Source organism: Anser anser (assembly GCF_964211835.1).
Source record: "Anser anser genome assembly, chromosome: 15".
NCBI classification, from domain to species: Eukaryota; Metazoa; Chordata; class Aves; order Anseriformes; family Anatidae; genus Anser; species Anser anser.
In genome coordinates this window covers 4,460,069-4,482,712 of record NC_139736.1, presented here as the reverse complement: position 1 = coordinate 4,482,712, position 22,644 = coordinate 4,460,069, and the positions used below count along the sequence as shown (strand labels likewise).

General features: G+C 38.8%; 1 protein-coding gene across 9 annotated transcripts in view; it reads left to right on the top strand.

Moving 5' to 3' along the window:
- The window catches only part of SDK1 (sidekick cell adhesion molecule 1), a 395,409-nt gene that overhangs the window by 217,766 nt on the left and 154,999 nt on the right, over positions 1–22,644 (top strand). For all 9 annotated transcript variants that reach the window (XM_083799697.1, XM_083799700.1, XM_083799699.1 and 6 more), the window contains 2 exons: positions 20,545–20,656; positions 21,593–21,783. In XM_083799697.1, the coding sequence (XP_083655823.1) occupies positions 20,545–20,656; positions 21,593–21,783 (303 nt within the window). The remainder of the gene's footprint in view (positions 1–20,544; positions 20,657–21,592; positions 21,784–22,644) is intronic.

Genomic DNA, 22,644 nt, shown 5'->3' with positions numbered 1-22,644 from the left:
CTTGGAATGGGCTGCAAATTGGAGAGGCAGCTCTGGTATCCTCCCTGCTACTTGCTTTTGTTGCTCAGTCTAGCTCTAAATGATTGTGACACTAAAAGGTGTGTTTATTGAAAATGTTTCCAGAGATATTGGGGCATTCCTTTTGATGACAAATTTCTTATTTTGAAGCTATATGAACATGTGCAATAATCTGATTTGACCTTCTGTATCTAACAGGTCATCATACTTTGCTGAGATATCCTGCAGTGAGCACACCATCAAAGTACTTCAGTCTTTAAGTGATTAATTTGGAATGTGTCATAGGAATAGATCAAGAGACACCAAAGTACATTTGAGGACCCTCCAATGACAAGAAACTAATTACATGAAATTTATGCTACAGATTCTATTGTTGTAAGACTTTGGCTGATTTTTACCTCCTTTTGTTTAAGTAGGTGTAGACAGAAGTTCCAACTTTATCAGTTCTCAATCAAGGTATTGGAATAGTGAGACTACAGTTTTCATTTACAAAAATCAATTTTTAAAAGAAAATTCAGGTCTGTTAGAAGTTAATTTTCCAGCTGCTCTTTTTGACCAAGACAACACAAATGTATGGTAATAGAACTTGTGTTGCAAACATTTACTCCTTAGAGAGCTGTCTGAGGGGATGAATGAAAGGTAATCATGGCACCAGCAAGGAAAATTGATCTTAATGCTATCACAGTTACAGTTACTACCTTAGCAATATTAAAGCTTGTTGACAAATTAGTGAAGATCTCCAAAAGAAAAGAAAGAGAACGAAGGTTTTGAGTGGTGCCATTGGGCAGGTTAAAACACATTTCTTCAGTTGTTCAGCTGGCTGATACTTTCTTAGCCACAAAATAATGGTATAATATGAACTCTGGAATGTACCCTTTAGTTTGACATACACATATGAAGTTTGTATATATATAGTTAATATAATTGCAACAGTGATTCTCAGACTCTTTTGTCCATAGGAGAACAGATAAATGCAGTGAGCAGATCTAGTCTGATCTCCCTTTCAACTGTTTTGACTTCATTTTTATTTCATTGTAACCCATGAACCTTTGGTTGGAAGTCAGATTTATACCTTAACATAAGACCTGTGGTACTGTGCCCTGACTTTAATGATTCTGCTGTCACATTCCAAACGTGACCCTTTCTGGAGCAACCTTGTTGGGTCTTCACCAGCTTTTCCCCATGGGAATTCCTCTCTGGTGAAGCATGCACTTGTGGTTTTAGCCTGAAAACTCCAACAAGCAGCAGTGCTCATCAGTTTCTTCTCAAATCACATTCCAAATAAATCTTGTTTTCTGCCAGGTGTTACTCATTCAGCAAACCATTCCTTCACTTCTGGATGAGAGCATTTCTTTGTGAGATGCAGTCTGCATGAGTGCATTTATATACAGATACAGATATGCACCAAATCCTAAAATAAATTTGTCTCCCGAATGAAATGGATCTGTACCAAAATATTCTGCCTGAGGATCTGACCCACTATGCCTATATTTAGTAGTGCAGTTTTAAACCTGTATACAGGCACAGCACAAATCTTGGCTTATGTACCAGGGTCCGTGTCTGCACATGAGAACGAAAATTGTTTTGTGAGTACACGTTTGACAAGTCTATCTTTTAAGTGGGGATTGGAAATGCAGTTCCAAGATTCCCATTAATAGATGCTAAAATAATGACTACATGAAATGTTTTATTAGTACACAGGTGGGCAGATGTGGTAGACGAATTGGTGTCAGGTCAGCTTTGGTTATTTTTGGATGTTTCCAGTTCTGCATGTCCAAAGAAATGTCCTAGGGAGATGGATTTCCCTGAGATAAGAATGGGTTGATTGTGATTCTTAAAAGTCTAGTGAATCTCCAACGTGAGAATGCCTTTACTCTCTAATCTGTTTTCTGAAGGAACCACACCAAAGTATCAGCAAATGCTTTAGATATATTAAATAGTGAAATCTTAGTTTAATTCCAACCAAAATCTTAACTTCTGTAAGAATAAATAGTTTTGAGGAGCTTGCTTAGGATTGCTTGCTTATAGTTAATTCTGAATTATCATCAGGTGTTGCTTACTCCCTCCAATGAGTAACTGCTCCTACAGCTTTATTCCTCCTAAGTAAGCAGTTCTTGCAGGCTGTTGTCAGTTCATTTTGTGGACCTGTCTGCCTTAACTCTACCTGGTGGAGGGCTGTGTCATTTCCTTTTTATTGATTCTAGGGTCCCCTGAGACACACTCAACTTTGTAATTCAGCAGTAAGTGTTCTGCAGCTCCATTAGGGTTTCCACAGAACAGCCTATTTCTATTTTATTAGTCTGCGATAAGCTACATATTTTTGCTGATCCATAGGTTGGACACTTCAAATAGGCTTCGTGGTGATGCTGCCGGAACTGCACTTGACAGGTACTTTTCAATGTGTCTGGAGTTAGCTTGGTTTAGTATCATTTCAGACAGCTATTCTAGCAAAAATTATGCTGCAACACAGGCTACCAGTTAGACAATCCATATTTCAGGATATAACAATGTTAGGTGTGCATTCAAACTTGTTAAAACTCTCTTTGACTGTAACTGCATTTAAAAATGGTTCCAGCCACAGTTACAAGCCCCAGAGGGAACAGGGCTTCACTGTCTCCTTCCTCCAGGACAGCACACACTATCTGCTTTCCGTGTTCTTGCTAGCCTACAGAATAAATGGTGAATTAATCTTCTGTGACTGAGAGAAACTTATGGTACATGAAATTTAGAATGCTGTCCGGACCCTTTCAAGGAGGCTTCCATCTTTTTCAGACCTCAGGCTCTAGAAAAATTGAACCAAAAGAATATATGTTGTACCTCTGACAGAACTCCTGTTGTTAACTATTTCTCATCCTTTAATTTCTCTGAGTCAGTAACCTGGTGCTGATGCAGTCCAGTATTTTGCTCAGAAACCTATTCTGGGGAATGCTGCACCTGAACTGCTGAGCCAGTCACCTTCACGAACGTGATTGTGACCTTGAATACATGCTTGGCTGTAACTTCTGTTTCAGTAAATTCTTACTCCTCCATCTACATTGTTTTCCTTTCCCTACCTTGACCCCCTGGCAAAGCTGTTTGTTTAGATGGGGAAGGACAATCTCACCAGTAAGTAACGTGCTTGTCTAATTCTTCAGTCTTGCTAATCACAAAAGTTGTAATTTTAAACCTGACTGGTGGTATCAGAAGGCCAACTGCATGCTGTTAGGTGGGTCAGGACCTGCAAATTCCAGTATCCAAATTTGACCTTTGGCAATTGACTCTGTGCAGTTTTATTCCCCGTCTTTTCTCCTTAATTACAGTTGCAGCTGTGTCTAGCTGCTATTACAAGGAACTGAATTAGAAAAATGAAAGAAGTTATTCCATGGTGCTTTGGCTCTAGAAGTAGCTATTTAACCCTGTGATTTTGTTAGAGCCATGCATGAAATCTCTGCCTCTGATGTCTCTTCTGTCATATGTGCTTATAATGCTGAGGAAGAACACTCTCAAAATGATGATAAAGGGAAAGCTTCAGAATTGTGATAATTTTGACACATCATCACTATGATTGACATGATAAATAAGTCAGGTCATAAGGAATAATGCAGTTCTAAATCCCCAACCACATAAGCTTGCTGAGAGGGAAAAAAGGGTCTATTAAATTTTCTGTATAGAGATTGCAGTCAGTGGTGCATAAACAATACATTCTATAGCAACCTGTTCATTGCTCAAGTTGTTATTGGCAGGCACTGTGGCATTTCTACAGTCATTAAAAGAAGCTATCACTATTAATCTCCAGTCTCAAGGCAGGTTTAACCTGAAGCTGATCATCAAATAACGCTAACATATATTTGTGCTTTGCTGAACGTGCCCTTTCATCTTTGGATGCCTTTTCGGTAATGTTGTAAGAAGGGCTGAGAATTCTAGCCTTCATTATAAAAGTTTGCAGGTTAATAATATATCTCTTCCCCTTAAATCAGGGGCACTCATGGAGGGGAGGAGTTCTTATGAAACTGCACAGCTTATTCTATGCATACCCCACATTCAGGGTGTTGCTTACTCTCAGTTTCTCATAGTCATTGATCAGGTTGATTAAAAAGTAAAATGCCTAAAACTGACCATATATATATATAGCTGTATACATGTATGTTCAGCGAGACAGCTCAGCATGAGCTCTGTCAGTGGTCAGAGAAATACTCAGTGGTCAGAAAAATGGCTGGAGATGTCTGGAGATCATCCAGATCAAACTCATATTAATGTTCCTGCCTTGGAAGGAATAGTTTGTTGATGGATTGCTGAATCATGTCTTCAGAGATATGCCAAAGATTAATGTATTAACTAGTACCATATTTACTGTGTCTCTTTTCTTTCTTAAGTGGCCTGTGGGACTTAATCCCTGCTTGTGGATACATCTGTAGTTACAAGACCCCTGGGAAAGGGGTCATACAGATGAATTCATCAAATTGTTTCCTTAGAAAATGGTCCTTGAAAGAACTAAAAGAATCAAAACATTTTGATTCATCTTCTCTTTCGCCTCCCCTTCCTCAAGGAAAATTACTTTCCTCTGGGAAATACAGGAATCTGTCACCACAGACAAATGGGAAACTGTATTTCATAAAGGTTACTGAGAGAAAATTGAATTTATTTTTCATTCTTTCTAAAGAGATAGTCATATCCCTTCTCAAATATCCCTTAACATCCTCTCAGAAATGGGATGACATCTGTCGTTTAAGCTCTCTAAGTACTCTTGTCCCAGTTCCAACTTTTGGTTGTGGTAAGCGAGTGATTAGGGAGAAACCAACTCATCCTAAGTTACATCCTCAGAAGCCATTTCAATGTGCAAATGAAAAATCTGAATTTCAACCCAGGAGACTTCCCTCATATAAATTATCTTTGTAGTGCTACTAGTATACGCAGTTCACCACAGATATACCGGTGGCCCTACCCATGTAAACTGTTATATCCAGCGTGCTCATCCAGCTGCTGACAGTGAAGCACTCAAAAGATAAGCAAAGCAACAGCAGTTTCCCCAGCATCTCATTTTGTCACTTTGGTTGGTAGGCTATCATCAATTACAATGAGTGACATAGACTGGAAAAATAAATGTAAGATCACTAGATTTGGTGACCAGGTCACCCAGGCAAAGTCCCAAGCTTAAATGCAGCTCCCAAGTCGTGGAGACCCTGGGTGTAACTTCTCACAGAGTGCTCTGCTGTGGCTCTCTCAGCTGAGCTGTTTTTCCAGCACTTTGATCTGAGGTTACACAGCTGTATTGTATCAGAGCTGACCTCAACCTCAGGCAGCAACAGCCAGGAGGAAGCTGCCGAGCCTGCTGGTGTGCTCCAGGCCTCAATTTGGCCTTTTGGCACCGCTGGCCCACGTTCCTGTCAGGGGCTGAGGCTCCTCCAGCTGCTCCGTGGAAGTAACTAGCAGCCAGGAGTCAACTTTGAGTGTTTGATGCTGACTGCTGCTTTGTTTGTAGGAAAACTGGGAAGGGAAAGAGCTGATAGTTTGCATCTTGGAAGGACTCGGCTCAGATGTCCGAGAAGAGAACAGCAGTCCTCCTGCGCCAGGCACCATTACTGGCTCAGTCTCAGGGCAGGGTAGGCCATGAAGTCAAGTCCTTGCTGTTGGCAGAACTGCACGCCCGCCACATTTGCGTTCTGCAGTGTTTCATACTTCATTTTGGCCTTTTATTTTGAACTATGTTGTATATATACAAAAAAGTACAGAAGAAAGACATGGCAGAAAATTACTGTAGAGACTGAGGAGCAGAAAAGCAGATTTTTAATTCTAGACTGTAACCTGCTGTTTGAGTGGCCTTAACATACGTTACGAGCAAGGGTTTAGACGTTCATTTGTAATGCTTGATCCAATAGCAGAAGCTCATTTAAATTGGTGTGATGACATGTGCCAGAGTCTGCAGGCAGCTTGAAACAATAATGCTGAGAAATGCAAATTGCCTGTTTTATTCTTGTACTGGCATTGCCAATGATAAAACCAGGGAGAATACTCTGTCTTTTTTTCCGCATCCTGTCAGCTGTTGACCAGAGATGCTGTGAATAACTGCCCAGTCACTGTTGTCTGAAAATTTGCAATAGAATTTAATTTTGATTGCCATATCCCATTAACAAATCTTTCAACCAAGAACAGAGCTGCAAAGGGAATATGAGATGTCAAAATGGCTTCAGAGCTTGCAAGATCCCCATGGATATTGTATAGCATCTTCTTCCAGTTGGAGAGTAGAAAGAAAAGAAGTTCTCCATCATATATTTGAGTATATCCTAAAATGTTGGAAAGGTTGTAATGAACAAGTCAGACTTCTACCTGCTGTAGCCTCGTTTCAGTAATGTTTGTCCTTGCCTCATTTTCACCACATGTAAAATGGAGATAATGGTTCCTACGTCTTCTGTAGAGGTCTCTGGTGTGCTGGTAGAAGCAGTTATTATTTTTCAAGAGCACTTTCTACTTCTTATGCTTTCCAGTGGTAATAAATTGTACTTTTTAATGGTAGGAATGAAGGTTTAGTGCAGAACTAAATCAGCTTTTTTAAATGTTCCACTTTCCCTTTTCGCTGGGTTTTATATTTTCTGTATTTATATGCATAGAGAGGAATCAGAAACAACGGGGAAAAAAATGGCATTTTAAACCAGTTGTTTTAAAGCATTTTCTGGTGATTTTGGTTTTCCCATTTGAGCTAAGAAAAATAGATTTGTTTGAAAGATCCTATTATTTTTTTTTCATGTCTTTTGCATTGGTTATCAATATTAATTGTTTTGGGCAATACCTGTGGTTCATTGTAAAATATACAATTTTATATCCACCCTGCCTGTATTAAGGGAAAGATCAACCACTTACCCCTTTCAAAGGTTGTTTTGCATAGTTCACAATGATTTACAGGAGATTCTTAATGTCTGTCAGCTATTTGGTCATTTTAAGTCTGATCATAGTTATAAGCCTAAAAGTTATGACCAGACAAAAAAAAATGGGAAATGCAGTTGGCTTGAAAGCTAACACTTCCAAACATTTGGGTGCACGCTAAAGTTAAGGCTTGTAAATTGTTCTATTTACGTTAAAAGCTGAAAACAAAAACAAAAAGCACACCATCCTCCATTTGTGCCCTGTTGCTTGCTGAATTGAGGCTGAGGGGTAAGCAAGGAAAACACCAGCCCAAGGCAATTTCCAGGTTGTTTGAAATAACGTTGCTTTATTAAATGTATAAAATCCTCGTCTAAAGTCCCTGTGCTATGGAGCAGTTGTTTGTGGAGCCCCAGAACGCTGTATGTTACGTAGCCCGGACATGGTACTGGTACCAGTAGATTACAGAACCCGGATGCGATACTGGTACCAGCAACTGCTTCCTCCCAGCAGCACGTCCCCGTGCCTGTGCCTGACCTGAGCACAGCAGCCGAGGTGCTGTGGGTTCCTCGTGTCTCTGCCTGCTGGGCCTTGCCCACGCACCCCTCCAGGTATCGAGCGCTGGCGTGCAGCAACATGCAGTGAAATGCCGGAGTGTGAAGAGCTTTATTTGTAAGTTATGGTGGGCTCTGTTACAAAGCTGCATTAAAGCATTTTGCTGAAATACCAAGTAATCCTTTTCAAAAGCACTAAGTGAAAATGCATTGATTTTTATTTTCTTTCAGCAACTTCAATAGCTCAGGATTATTACTATTTTTGAGAGTGATAGAGAAATGTCAAAAATGCTTCAGTTGTATTTTTATTTTTATATATCCCTTCAGGTTTTGTGGGGGGTTTTTGTTTGTTTTGTTTTTGGTTAAGGCTTTGGAAGGCAGCAGGAGAGGGAGATTTAGTTTATTTCTAAAAGCTGCTAGTATTTTGAGTATTTTCAGAGATCTTGTGGTTCCACATACAACACATTTTATTGTCTTAAGTTTGGTCTATGTTTTAAAATTCTTTGTCTCCTGAATAGCCAAATGGTCTTGCACACCTAAATCTCTTCTTTGTAATTACTTTTGAAAGAAAGAAAGGGAGAGAAGATAGGTCAATTAGGTTGCACCCACTGTTTTCAGTATCTGTGTAGAGTGGTCATCAGTTGCTTTTTATACTGTGTGGGATTTATTCATGTAGCATTTAATTTCATTGAAGATAGGTGTGGATGCACTGAGTTTACAGAATACCAAAACTCCCAAACTGGACAGAAGTCCCAGAGCAGAATAAGGCAAAACTTGCTCAGGTATGTAGGCTAATGGGCATACCTTATGGAAAATTCAGGTTGCCAGGTGCCAGCATACAACTAGCTCTTCCCATCTTTGCTTCTGCTTTTATAATATATTTTAAATTTTTTAATATAATTTTAATCTGTATCTAAATGCATTTTGTGCACGTCTAAGCAGAGTGATTCATTCTTCACCCTACATATATATAAGAAGTTTCAGGAGATTTTATGTGTCTGAGAGACAGCAAGAGACAATGTTTTGTTGCAAAGTGCACCCCAAAACATTTTCTTATTGTTTCACTTGCTCTCGTGTTCGACAGTTTTGCACTAACAACACAGCCCGTTACAATCCAGATAGTAAAATCATATTGTTATTGTTGTTTCCAGGGCAAATCAAATAAATGGGTTGCTTAAGACTAAACAATGTCGCTGTGTTCTGCCTAATCACACATTGCCAATTAATTTCAAACTGGTAACCTAAGGACATTTTTGAAACTGGCTGCACATTTGCAAATGTGGGGGTGAATTTATTTCTTTTTACAACATAAAACAAGATAGATGTCACTTATATGTCAGAAAGAACTAAATTCACGTCTTAGACAAGGAAGGAAGTATATCATATTCTCGTTTTATCTCTCATTTCTTCTCCCTAATTTCCCTTATTAACTGTAATTCTGTTGTGACATCCTAGTGTCATATTATGATAATAGAAATTTCAAATAAGCAGCAGCATGAAATGCAAAGTTTTGGGTGAGCTGGGAGACAGGAACAACCTGTAGAAATAAGCTTCTGTTTTTCACTAGTGAAGCAATGAGTCCTTGTCATCTGTAGAAAAGGCTGTTTACTGTCCATACAGCTGAAAACAATGACCCAGCGCTTTTCTGAGAGGGTAAGAAGTCAATGCAAGATCGAAAAGACATCATGCTCTTAAACTCCTCTCTTATCTGGGAGCAGCAGAAAGGAAATCATAAGTACATTAATGCAAGCAGCATTTGTACTGGTCAAGGTACGACTAACAATTTGTTTATAACAATGCTGACACTACCCATACTGCAGAAATACTAACAAAGAGCCCTGAGTAATAACTTCCCCCTAGATTTCTTTTTACAGTACTTGCAGCATTCTCTGGGCATGCATTTATGTACTGTGTATAAATAGGCAGACAAAAACTTATTCCATCTTCCTGAGAAGAGAGATGCTGTTTTATTCTCACTTCAGAAAATTAAATGCTTATCCATCTGTGGAATTATTTTTGAATGAATAAGTTTGTAGACTTCCTTCAGCCGGGTTATTATTTGCTCTTTTGGAACATTCTTTGCTTTCACAGTTGTTTTGTTCTTGCTACAGAGGAAATAAAGCGATGTGTATTTTTCTCCCTGCTGAGGTCTTAGGCAACCTTATATTATAAAATAACCAAAGGTTGATAATCACAAAGGCTGCAAAGGGAAAGCCTCCGCTTTATTTAGAAGAACATCTGTGCTTTAAAGAGGAAGAAAAATTCTTTCTTTTGGTACAATATTATTTCTTTGGATTCTGAGCTCTGCTGTGTGAGTGATTTTGCCCTGCTTTTACATTTTACAGTATTCTAAACATATAAATGAAATTTTATTTGCTTCTGAATCCCTGTGACCTGAACAACACTACTTCTGTTAAGAAGAAAAGGACGAAGTAGCATGATGTGGTCAGGGGGCGTGGAGAACTTCAGACCATATGGAATGGACCCGAGGCCCCTGATAACCTATTTCTCAAAATATTATTTTGACAAGTCATTCCATATGTTTGGTTGAGTTAGCTGTTGGAAGAAGGCTGTGGGGTATCTTCTTGTTTTTCAGATCTGCTCTTTTTATGTAAAGACTTTGAAACAGCAGACCTTTGGGAGCAAGGTAGCAATCTGGATCCCAAAACATGTTTCACATATAAATATATAAATAGAATGCGGCAAGAGTTGACCTTGAGCTTAAAATGCTGCTCAGCGAGTGCATCTCAGTTTGAATAGGAGTTTCAGCAACAAAGAACAAAAGTGCCTGTTTAGTTCAACGTTATAAATATCTGTAGAAGTGCTCTCTTAAGCCTTCACAAATTGTTCCATGTCCGTAGCATCTGGGATCTGAGGACAGATTTTGAAATTTGGGCGATTTTTATTATTTGAAGTTCAAATGTAGTAAATTTTAATTCCTGTTCTTAGAGGGGATTTGCTGGAGAAAGCTTTCATCAACACCTTGCTTATCCAGTAACTGCAAAAATGTATTTGCATGGATTTAAGCTGTCTTGCTCAGATCTATATAAGTACTCTTGTATATGCTTTTTACATAATGACAGCCAATTCGGTGGCCTGTACACATTTACTGGCACCAACTGTCTCTGACGCAGAAGCCCTTGCTTTCATTGTGAAGGAGAAATCAACCGTGGAACACTTTCAGATTTGTCTTTTGCTTATTTTCAGTGAGGACAGATTTAAATTCTTTCATCATCTGGGAAGAGCCCAGATTTTTAATTAAGCAGCCAGATACAGTAGACATCCAAGTATAAGAAAATCTCTAAAATTCAATAATATTTATTATTTTCATGAATTTTCCAGGTATCTAGTAGCATTCTCCTGAATCTAGGTTGATACTAGGAAAACCCAAATTCTGAACTAAATTGAAATTTAGTATTAAATTTAACTTTATTAGGACCGCTTGTCAGATTATCAGTATATATGTGCAAGTGTCTGCTTCCATTGTACTGCTTCACAACATCAGGTTCACTTAAAAGGATGCTACAAAGAAATACATCTTAAAAATTCACATATGATGGATTGTACATACTTGTAGTTCTCTACAAGCACATCCAGTCTTACATCTTCCCAGTAAAAATAGTACTTATTGTTGTCATAAAATAAATTTGGGGGGGGGGGGGGGGGGGGCATTTCCTAAGTAATTTTGCCCCAGGGTCACTGGGGATTCTTGTCTTTATCCTTCTTTTTAAAGTCTGGTAAAGGACAGATAAGAATTGTCATTTTTATCTTTTTATTTTTTACTTTGTCTTTTTTTGGTCTTTTTTTTTTCATCCACAATTTCATTTCTGAGTAGAAGTGTTCAAACTTGTTGTGAGAATGAGAAGAAGCAAATGGACCATCATTTGTGTGACTTTCGTTTGTCTTTTGCCAAAGCAAGGAGTTAAGAAATTATATTAAAAAGAGAAAGCTGCATGTGAAAATGTATTTGAAAATATAGTGTGGCAGCATTTTATTGTCTCCCATTTCTCTTTCTTCCCTGCTGCTTGACAGTAAACCACAAGCTGCTGGTGAGAACTGCAGCATCTAAAACGCCAGCAGTTCTCTGGTTCATGTAACACAGCCATGTCCCAGTTCAGCGTTCCTTCCTCATTTCTTCTCTCAGCTTTTATCTTTGCAGTGAATTTTGCATTTCTGGACTGTTTGATTAACTGACAGTTCTAGTTTATTTAACAGCCAATTACTAATGAGTGGTTTATTAACTTAATTTACATTCCTTAAGAAAGCAAGTGGTAAATATTGACGTATGTGAAGCAGCAGGTCAGAAGTTCCTTTTTGTCCTCAGCAGGACATGATTCTTGCTGTCTGCTGCAGAAATACAGGGGCAGCAAAGCATTGCTGTCTCAAAGCTGTCTTCCCCCCCCCCCCCAAAAAGTGCATGTCTGTTTGCATTTAAAACGATGCTTCTCTTATGATGCGCTAAAGTGCGTCGTAAAAATATACAACCTCTTAAAATCATTTCCACCGATGAGTTATTTTAAAATCTTTTTAAACATAAGCATGTTTCAGATGATGCAGCTGAAAAGGTTCTGGGTGTTGCCTGCAGGGGCAGCGCTCGCCAGCTGGCTGCGGTGGGCTCCTCTGCTCTGCTCTGCTCTACCTGTGGCTCTTCGCATCGCTTTGGAGATGACTCTGAGGCTAATAGGTTCCACTGCTAGACCATGGATTTTTTTTTTTTTTTTGCTTTTCCCTTTTAACTGCCGTTGAATAAGATTACACACTATCCACTTGTATAGCCAGTATTAAAGCTATCTGGTGAATTGAAAAGCCACCTGAGCGTTCTTTAGCTAGAATAGCTTGAGGCTCTATATTTTTTAATGTTGAAAGCTCTAATGATGTACTGGATGATAAGTTTCTCGGCAGAAAAAAAACCCTCACTGTGCATGGGGGAAGGTCAGGTCAGTGACAGAGACTGAACTTCCAAATTGCTTTTTGTGCACGAGGAGTTGTGAGACGGGGATTTCAGAGTGTCGGAGCAGAAATTTGGTCCGCTTTTGAAGCGAGCTGCTGAGTCATCACAGGGAGCTGTGTTACTGAGCAGTGGCTTAATTTCCTTAAAACTACATGGGACAACACTGAAAACTTATTTCCAAAGTAGACCTAAAATATAAAGTGGGTTTGTAGCCCTCAGGTAGCAGAAAAGAGGGAGGAATGAGTCTTTTGCAGAGGGCTTGCCCACCGATAGCAGTTGCTGGATCACCTGCACTAATGACCTGTAGAAAAAGGGCAAAATCAAGAAGAAAGCTACATGTGCCATCCGTGTCCCAGTCCGTGGAGCAGAACTGGTGCGAGAGAACCTGGAGAGGCTGGTACCGTGTGCCCTGATGGCTGGGCTGCCTCTGCCTGGGCTCGGCACTGTTCCTCCAGCAGCGGCAGCTGTGGTCGGCGGCAGCGCTGGCTGGCTGCACGTCAGCTGTAGGCAGGCCCCCATCTCTAGTTATGCCCAGGGATAAATCCTAAAAACCCTCTACAAGATTTTAGAAGCTTCTCAACCTGTATTTTAGCCTGTTTCATCTAATAAAATATAGAAAGCTCTTCTTTGCTGGAGTATCTACACACAAAAGGGTATAAGTCATCTTGTGGATAGAGTTGAGTTCTCCATTAATCTTTCCCTAGGGCTAAAGCTAACAGCTCTTGCAGTCTGTGTGAAGTCTTTACAAAGGGGGGAAAAAAAGCTGTTACAAACGTGGCTGTTATTTGTTTAAACATTTGGAAACATTTATAGTGTGATGCTAGCTGTTCTTTTTACCCTTGCGCCTATTCTTTTGTTTGTATATATTTCAATGAATCCTTTAAGACTTGTCAGGCAAGAAGAGTTTGGCTTGTTTAGCTAAGTAAAATTAAGACTGTGAAGGAGTATGATTGTTGCCTATAAATACTTTAGGACATAAAAATCACAGAGGGAGAAAAGAGAGATTTGAGCCAAAGGACAGCTTTGGCAGAGGAACAAATGGGGTACATTGGTCGTGAATACGTTTAAGCTGGAAATTAGGAGTGTTTTTAACAGATTGAACAGGGCTGTAGGAAACCTTCCATCCAAGAAAGTGGAGTTAAAAGTGCTCGATGTTCTTATCACAAGCCTTGGTACGCTCAGCAACGGGATCACAGGGTGGGATGTCAGCAATGGAGCTAGGCTTTCTAGCCCTCTGCCCCCAGCACAGCTAGCAGGAAGCTTGTACGCATAAAACATCTCCTTGCCAAAGTTTTGCATAATGTATTTTTCTGTTTTCTCTTTTAGAAATCTGTTTTTGTAATATGATGTGTCTGTTTAACTTAGGAATGTGTTTTCTTTCTCTTCAAACCGACCAGCAAGTTCCTGACGTTACGCACATTTTGAACTGCTTGCAGAATTGCAAGCTTGACTGTATGAAACACATCTTGTAGGCTAATTATCTTTATCTTTGGGGAACTTGAGTTTTTAAAGCTAAATGCATCAGTAGTCCTGTTGTAACACGTATGGTGCATCACATGGTCCCAGGAGGGGTGGATCAAAAAGCAAGGAGTGGAGGTTTTCAGACACTTGAGTGCTTTATGGCATGGGTGACTCAGCCAAGATGAATTTAGGCAAGGCTTTCTCAACAGTTCCTGATGAAATCTTTGGCAACTGCTGCTCTTCACCATATCCCCCCTCACACACCATGTATTTAATATTCAATCTGTGATCTACTTGCTGTATTTTGGTGATGTTTTTGTTTTTTGTTTGTTTTTGTTTTTTTAATTAAAAAATAAAAAAATAAAATTTTTAAATTTTATTATTCAGTTATTGTTTGTTTACTTGCAGTGGAAATGAATCATATTTGATCTGATGTGGGCAAAGCTTAGTCACATTGACAGGAGTATATTGGGTCAATAAATATAAGTGACCTAGACCGTTCCCTTGTTTTGCTAGTACTGTGTTTTGTAAACTTTTTCCGTATCTGGTGTTTTATTCATATGTTACCATGCCTTATGTCTGGATCAAGACAAAGGTTGTATATATAAGAATCCCCTTGCTGAGATTGATTCAAACAACTAGGCCGCTTTCCCTGTAAATTTGACCCACAAAACTAAGTTCATATGTTGTTGCTTATTTACTATTTTCAGTCTAGAGTCCAGTTTCTCAAGAGTTTGAAGATAAGAAATAATATTTACATGTCTGGGAATTCTTAAGATATCTGTGAGTACTGACAAGTCATAATAACTCTTCAAATACCAAATCCATGTCATTAGATTGCTAATTATTTTATAAATACATATTTTTGTCTCAAAATACTCCATCTGGAGTTTTAATTTTATTTGTCAAACTAAACAAATGTGATCAAGGCAGGAAAATCTGTTATTTTTCTTTGTCTGGAGATCTAAGCAGAGACCTGTACTGTACACAGTGGTGTACAACAACATCACCCATTTCCCTTTTCTTGAAAATTAATACCGTCCTTGCTAGAAAAGAAGTGAGAACATGGAATGGTAACAGTCATTATCTTAACACTCTCTCATTGCATAACCTGTTAATAGACAGTCAAATAAGTAGGGAACAAATAAGCAGTGTTTTAGGGTAGAGTTTTATGATTGATAAATACCCTTTTTTTTAGTGTTTGTGTAATGATTCTCTTGTGGGCTGACAGGTGGTTGTCAGCGTTTGCTAGTCTGTTGATCAGGCTCCGGGTCATGTTGTGCATCTTGTACTGCAAAGGGGAAGGGAAATTAATCTGTTATTGATCGGGATCCAATTCCTGTTGTGCATCTTGTACTGAAAAGAGGAATTAATTCATTACAGAAAAAGTGAAATCTATTCCATTGGATAGTTTGTATTTTTAAGGTCTTTTTCCCCTTGAGCAACCTTGAGATGCCATGTGAGTGTCTTTTCTCCTTTTTTTGTCATATTCCATGTTACATAGGCTGACTGTACATCCTTGATGCCATAATGTTGAATTACTTACTATGTAATATTTTTGCTATTTGTATTGGACTCATCTCCTATTCTGCTTTTTTCTAATAAAAGTATCCATAATTTTGTAAACGAAGCTCATAGTAAATGAGAAGGCACTAATGCATGTAATGCAAGTCTGAAAGTCTGTAGGAAGTTTATAGCAAACTTTTTTAAATTTTTTTTCTTCCAGGTTAATTTATAATTGTTTTCAAAGTTCTGCTGAAGCACTTAATTCCTCCAGTAGCTGGAGGGTGTACTAGTATACTGGTGATCTTTTCTGCAAAGTGTTTTTCTCCCTTCGACAAGTTTCCTAACATAAAGAAGTAAATCCATTTTTGGAAACTGAGTCCGGTGAAATTCCTTCTTCACTGACAAGAAGACACTGAGAAGTAATTGTGGTAGTAACTAAGACTGATAGTAGGAATGACTAGCAGTTGACATCATGCTCCGGACTCTGCCCCATGCCATGTAAATGAGGGTGTTTCTTTAGGCAATTCTCTCTCCTCTTGCTCATGGTAACCTCGTTTGTGTTGTCATCAACAGGTTGGTACCTATAAGCAATTTAATCTCAGCCTCAAAAATAAGACTTGCCATTTTTTCTCAGGTCTGAGCTCAAGCTATTACTTCTTTTCAAGAGATAAACGCTTTCTCTCACCTTTTATTAAGGCTGGTTGGCACAGTATCTCTGAGAAGAATTTGAGCATCCATGAAGTAATGCTCTTAATATTCTGCACAGCAAACACAGATGTAGATAAACTTTGTGTGCCATAATGTAAGACCTGGGAAAGGAGCTGATGTTTATACATTTTTGAAGGGGAAAGCACATTTTGTATCTTCAGTCATATGGCCCGAGTGAGATTTCATCTCTGTTGGGAAAATTAAGCACCCAAGTGGCTTTGACAAAGTCTGGGATATTTTTTAATTGTAAATCGTAATATTTAAAGTTCCTTGAGCCTCATATGATAATGTATATAGGGAGATAGAAACACTGATTATGACTTTTCTGAGATGATAGGGCAGTCTACATAATTGTCATATTTAAGTAACAAATTAAAAATTCTACAGCAGACGAGTATTAAAAAAAAAAAAATAAAAATGTTACAGACCACCTGGGACAGCTTTCATTCCTGGTCAGATGGAAGGGAAAAAGGGGAAGTTCAGTGTGATCCAAGATCACAGTTGTGCAGTCATACGCAGCCACTGGTGATAAAAAGAAATAGACCATGCAAGAGGTGTTCACCCTTTTTTCTCTTCCCTCAATATATCTGCTTGGTGCAGAATTGCCATATGTTCTGCACAGTCTTGAGGGAATTTATGTTCCGAGGGACAGCAAGAACCCAGATCTTCTCTTTCTGTTTTCACTTTCCTTTGTCTCTCTTGTTGTTGTTTAATATGGAAAAATAATATGGTGCCAGTTTACATTGATATTTTGGGCTGTAAATGGCAGCATTTCAGGAACTGCTTCATGAACAGCTGGTTGTGGGAACACTGAAACAGCTCCGAGGTAAGTTCCTCCCTGCCTTGAGCCTCAGAGATTGGTTGAGGCCAGTCCTGAAAGCATTTTGGTTCTTGGGCCCTGAGAGATAGCAGTAATAATTCAGGCAGTCTGATGAGAGAGTTTAGAAGCAAAGGAAAGACTGGAAGTACTGTGAGTGCTGTGGCTGAAATAGATGTAGTGTGAAATAAAGCAGAGAGCCCTTCCTTGGAGAAAGCTCTGTATCTGGATTAGGACTCTTGCCTTTGGCAGTCCTTCTGTCCAGTCTTTTCTTCAGGACTAGAATCAGATTAAAAGCACATCCCTTAAGTGATCTTCAGTGCCTTTCCTCCTCATCTCTGCAGCTTCCTACAAGTTCCCACAGACTCATTATGTCTAATAGTTAGGCATCCCTTGGCTGCAATTCTGGGGTCAGTGTCTTTCCCTAATGTTGCTCTGCTTTCTTAGCAGAGAGAAGGGGCTCAGAAAGCAGATAGAAAGGAAAGATCTTATATTTCAGGAAAAAAAATGGAATTTGGGTGGGAATGGTGGTCCCCTAACAGTGGATTCATCTTATTATAACTATGTCCTTGTATTCATCCATACGGCTCTCACATTTCAGTGTCTTTAATAAATAGTTCCTACTAATGGATATAAATCTAAGAGATTGAAGCTCAATCATTAAAATAAAGGATTCATGAGAAATTGAGCAGCCTTTTAATAATGTGAAATATCTATTGGGGACCGTGGGATTGAGGGAAGGGAAATAACCGGTGATGAAGGCAGAGAAGTTGCCTGAGTAAAGGGAGGCAGAGGAAGAGGAGATGAAAAGGCAGGCAGAAACAGCAGAGGCAAGGACCTAGAAAACAGAGAACAAAGAGTCTGATGAAGTAATAAATAAATAAATAAATAAATGAAGGAGTAGTGAAGAAGAGAAAAAATGCAATTGTTTTCTACAAAGGATTCTCAAAGAAAATACCTGTTTACTAACAGTGACATTCTGCATTGCAATTCAGTGTAGCACCAGTCAAGTAAAATCACGTCAGTGCTGTACATTGGGAAGTAGGAGAGGGATGGAGTGGCTTAGTGACAGGAAGGATAAGAAACGTAGAAGGCTGGGTAGTTTTTCATTATCTGATTGTTTGAAATAGCTCTCTACCTTCCACAGCCAGGCTGAAGTCTGATTTGCTGCATCACATCATGGAAGCCAAATCACAGTGCTACTCCTTATCTAGATTAGGAGCCTGGCTGCTCTAATATCCAGCCTGTGGATTTCTTCCAAGGAGTGAGGTTCTGAAAGGATGGGGTGGACACGCAGATCCCATGTTTCAGCCCTATTGAGATTTTTACTGTAAAGTAAGACTAAATTCCTCCTTTGATATTTTGACCAGCCACAAAACAAAGCTGCAAGCTGCACGAGGAGCCGTGGGAACGTCCTTGTTGAGTTTTATTTAGCAGGATTGGGCCGGACTGAGTTACAGCAGGTGGTGGTTTCTTTGTGCCACAAAGGGAAACTTAAACAGCCTTTGAATATGAAACAGGAATATGTATACTGTCTAGGTAGTGTTTAGGTAATACTTCGAAATGTAGTTTTATATTCATGCTCATATCTGCAGCTGCCGTTGTAGGATTTTACTTAGAATCCAAGTGATAGCTGTTTCGGTGAGCTCTCAGTGTAACATCTTTATTAGTTCACCCACTCAAAATCCTTATCAAAAGACTGCTTTTAATAGACTTGTTTCAGGGAAGGTATGAAAAGAAAATAAAAAATAATAAATAAATGCACATCCCTTGTTTAGATTCTTGCTATGGTTAGCAATTAAGTCAAAGAAACCTCATGTTTTCCTGGTTGCAGGCAGAGGAAAGTTCTCTTATTTCTCCTGCTTATCTGCTCACTGCACAAAGAGCTTTTCCCATGTGGCGAACTCTTAGAGGTTACAACAAAGCTGGCTTCTGTTCTTTGGTTGTTTTTGGTGTGGTCGAGCCATTCTTCAGGGGAGCTGATAAGCTGAACAAGTGGTTTTCCTCTTTTCCAGATGGAGATAAGAGGTGATTGTTGCCAAATTAGCAACTTGTTTGTTGATCTTTTAGTGTTTACTGTTGTAAGCCTTCATCTTGTGCAGAAATAATGGTGAACAGTAATGCTGAGGTTTCTTCTCATCAGTAACAAGTTGCTAATCTGATTGGCACTTGGTTTATATTTTTTCATTTGCTATCTGGAAGATTACTGTCATGAGTACTTCTAAGAGCACCATGGAAATCTTCTTAGAAAGTAGATGTGGTACCTGATAATGTCGTGTTTCCAGGAATGTTGCTGAACAGACCTAAAATCTACTACAAGCTTGGTTTCTGAGATCCTATGCAAGCTGTAATACATGTGCTGTGTCAGGTCAACAGAGCACATGTATGGAAAGAAATAGGTATGTGCTTACCCCTTCCTTAAGCACCGTCCTTGAATGCTTGAATTTATGCAGGTGTGCACGTGGTATTCCTGAAATTTTAAAATTGTTCTATATGCTTTCATCTCCCTTAGTACACTATTTGCTACCAACTACAACAGTGTCAAAAGGTAAAAATTATGTCATTCAACAGTTCAGAGATCTGCTGACCTTGGGAACTTTGAGCCTTATTACTTAAAATTTTGTCTATCTAATAAGGGAAGTAGAATGTGAAATGGCTTTTGGCATGCAGTTATTGGATAAGCAAAGAATTTTCTATCTATTTGCTATTATTTAGGGATATATCTTAAAAGAGGATATCAGGATTCACACCTTGCATTTGCCAGTTTCCCATTCTACTTCACAGTTAATGGGCATGGGTTAGCCTCTCTTGCAGAAAACATTTGATGAATTGGCTTGGGTTTGCATCAGTTTAGTTTTATTTTCATTACTTTTCTCCATAATTCGCTTATTGGATTCTGTATCTTTAGAAATTTTTATTACTCTCTTAGTCAAGCTAAAAAATAGCTAATTTTTCTTTCCCAAATGAGTTGCTTGAAGCAAAGTACCTATGAATACATGGATATTTTAATTCACTTACTAAATGTATACAGAGAAAATTTACAAGCAGCCTTTTTACCATTTTTTAAATGTCTGCTGACTGTTGCATAAGCTAAATTATTTACAGTATGATGCCTCACAAAAGAGTAGCAGATTTGGGTTATTTACTTTCCTGATAAGAAAAGGGGATTGAAGTTGCTGTGATATGCTGCTTTGTTAATTTTATATTTGTTCCCCAGTGTGTAAAATCTTTTTAAAGAACTAACATGAGTATTGGCAGACTCTTTTGAAATGGTATGGAAGTGCTAAGATTAAACAAAACATGAAACGGTCTTAAAAATAAAAGTCAGCAAGTGTTTGATAAAAATAAAAGTGCTCAACAATAGAAAACCTTTAGGATGCTTAATTTATTTGCTTTCTATTTGAGAATGGCCTCTGCACTCCATCTGGGAGCAGTTCTGGTGAGCTGTGTGTGTTTTGAATGATGCCAAGCTGGGTGTATTGAAACAGTGTGTTTGTACAGTATAATGAAAGCCATCAAAAATGGTCTTGCTGAAGATCTCCCTTTAATGAGGAGATTAAAATTGGTGGTGAGGCTGAAGAGTGAAATTTGCAGCTGTGTCACTTGACAAGATCCTTTACCTGAGATGTTTCAGTCCTTGCTGTTTGCAGATGTATAGAGTATTCACAAGTATATTTTTTTTTCTGCCCATGCAGATGCCATAGACCCGTCTGACACCACGGCTCCTGTCATTGTAATCCCTCCACAGAATACTAGCGTCGTAGCAGGGAGCGGTGAAATTACCCTGGAATGTGTGGCCAATGCAAGGTACTGTAAAAGCAGTGGGGTTATAAGTAACTAATTTTAATGGCCTGTCCTTTATTTGAAAGGACATAGGAAGTTCTTTTCATTTTTTGTTATTTTAATGACTGAAGCCGCATGCAGCATGTCGCTTGCTCTTCAAAGGAACCTTACGAATAATCTTATTTGTCCAACATTACTGAATTAAACATTGATTTTTTGGGGAAAATAAGGATATAGAGTGAGTTACTTTTCTACCTGTTACGTACACAGTAAAGAAAAGAAGTATAGTTGTTCAAGCAACAAACATTATCTTAAGGAAATAATTATGTTAAGGTTTAACAATATTTCAGCTGTATTGTGTGCTGACACAGAAGGTAATACTGTTTAAATTAACAGTCTATGCTTCCTAGTAAATAAATTAGGGAGGCTCTCCTATGGAGTAATTTCTTACAGATGTTGTTAGTTTACAGTGATTATTGCTCAACTGTTCATAATGCACCGTAACAGGGTTCACAGCATTTGTTCTGTGCATGTGGCTGTTTCCATCTAGTTAGCCTTGTATAGCATTGAATTCTAGAGGAAGTGAATAGTTGAGGTCCTCAGATGATAGGAGACCAACTGATTTGCTTTATCCTCTGAGGGCAGAGATGTTCTTGATATGGTTAATATTTTCTTGCTAATTGAGTTATAATGAAAGCACTTCCCATGCAGCTGATTCCCATAACACTATTTACTCCTTTTGCTTAGAGAAATCAAATTATTAGTACTTAACTTCTATTGCCATATCAATTAGGTGTACTTGCATAATGCCACTTGAGTAGTGTGTGGAAGTTACATATATGTTTATTTCTGAATAGCTAATGCAGGGGATAAAGGAAGTTTTATAATCTGTATTTAACTGCAGGCAAGATTGTTCTGTAAGACCTTTTACCTTTTTTTTTTTTTTTCCAACCTCGGTAGACCTGTTGAGAGACTAAGCATGACTTGGAAGAGAAATGGAATAAAAATAACCAGTGGAATTAGCAGTTTTGGGAGACGACTCACTATCACCAACCCAACCTCTGCTGATGTTGGGATGTACTTCTGTGAAGCAAAATTGAGAGACAGCACAGAGGAACCAGCGAGAGCAAATGCCTTCCTTTCTATAATAGGTAATTCTCAATGCACTGCATTTTTTAGTAAAATAGGCTCTGGACTGAGGTATAGTAGGAAATAAAATTGATATTTTAATATTTCATTGACCTTACATTTGAACCTCTCTTCAGAGAACAAAACAAAAGAGGTGGAAGGGGGTTATCTTCCAAATTAATCCAGCAGCTCTTCCCCATGAATATAAATTCATCAAATAGATACTTTTAAACACTGATCTGATTCTGAATCTCTTGTGAAACTATAAATTTAATCAGAAGTTGGGGAAACAGTAGTAAAATCTTTATTGTGTAGCTTCCACATCTCGGCTTTTAGCTGCATTAAATCCTGATTAACTCCCGGCTTGCTTACATCTAGTTCTAATACGTCAAGTGCCTGTATTTCTGAAAGAAGCCTTTTAGGTGCACTTCTGTGCGTTGTCTGTTGCAAGTGCCAGTCAGGGGGCCAAGGACATTCCTGAGCACACAGGCAGGCAGATGTCTTTACTGAGAGAAGAAAAGGGAGAAGAAAACAACATTAAAATCAATGCTACATGCCCGACCTCCAACTCCAAGGGAAGCTTTGGACTTAGTTTTTAAAGGGACATTGGTGCTTTTCAGCCCTTTCTTGATGGAGGGACTGGCCTTTTTCTCCGCTATCACCTCCCTGCTGGAATTTTGCCGTAGCAGGGAGGTTGTCGTTTGGAAACCTAGCTACCACGTGTGTCGTGTTCTGACATTACAGCACAAATGAGCTCACTGGACACTGTGTAGAGGTTTCTTTGGTATTTTTAGGATAAAGGAAATGTTTTAGAACAATAAGCCAGAGCTGATTGTGTCAAGTCTAGCTTTTATATAATAGTCGCAGTAGCAACTGCAGATGTC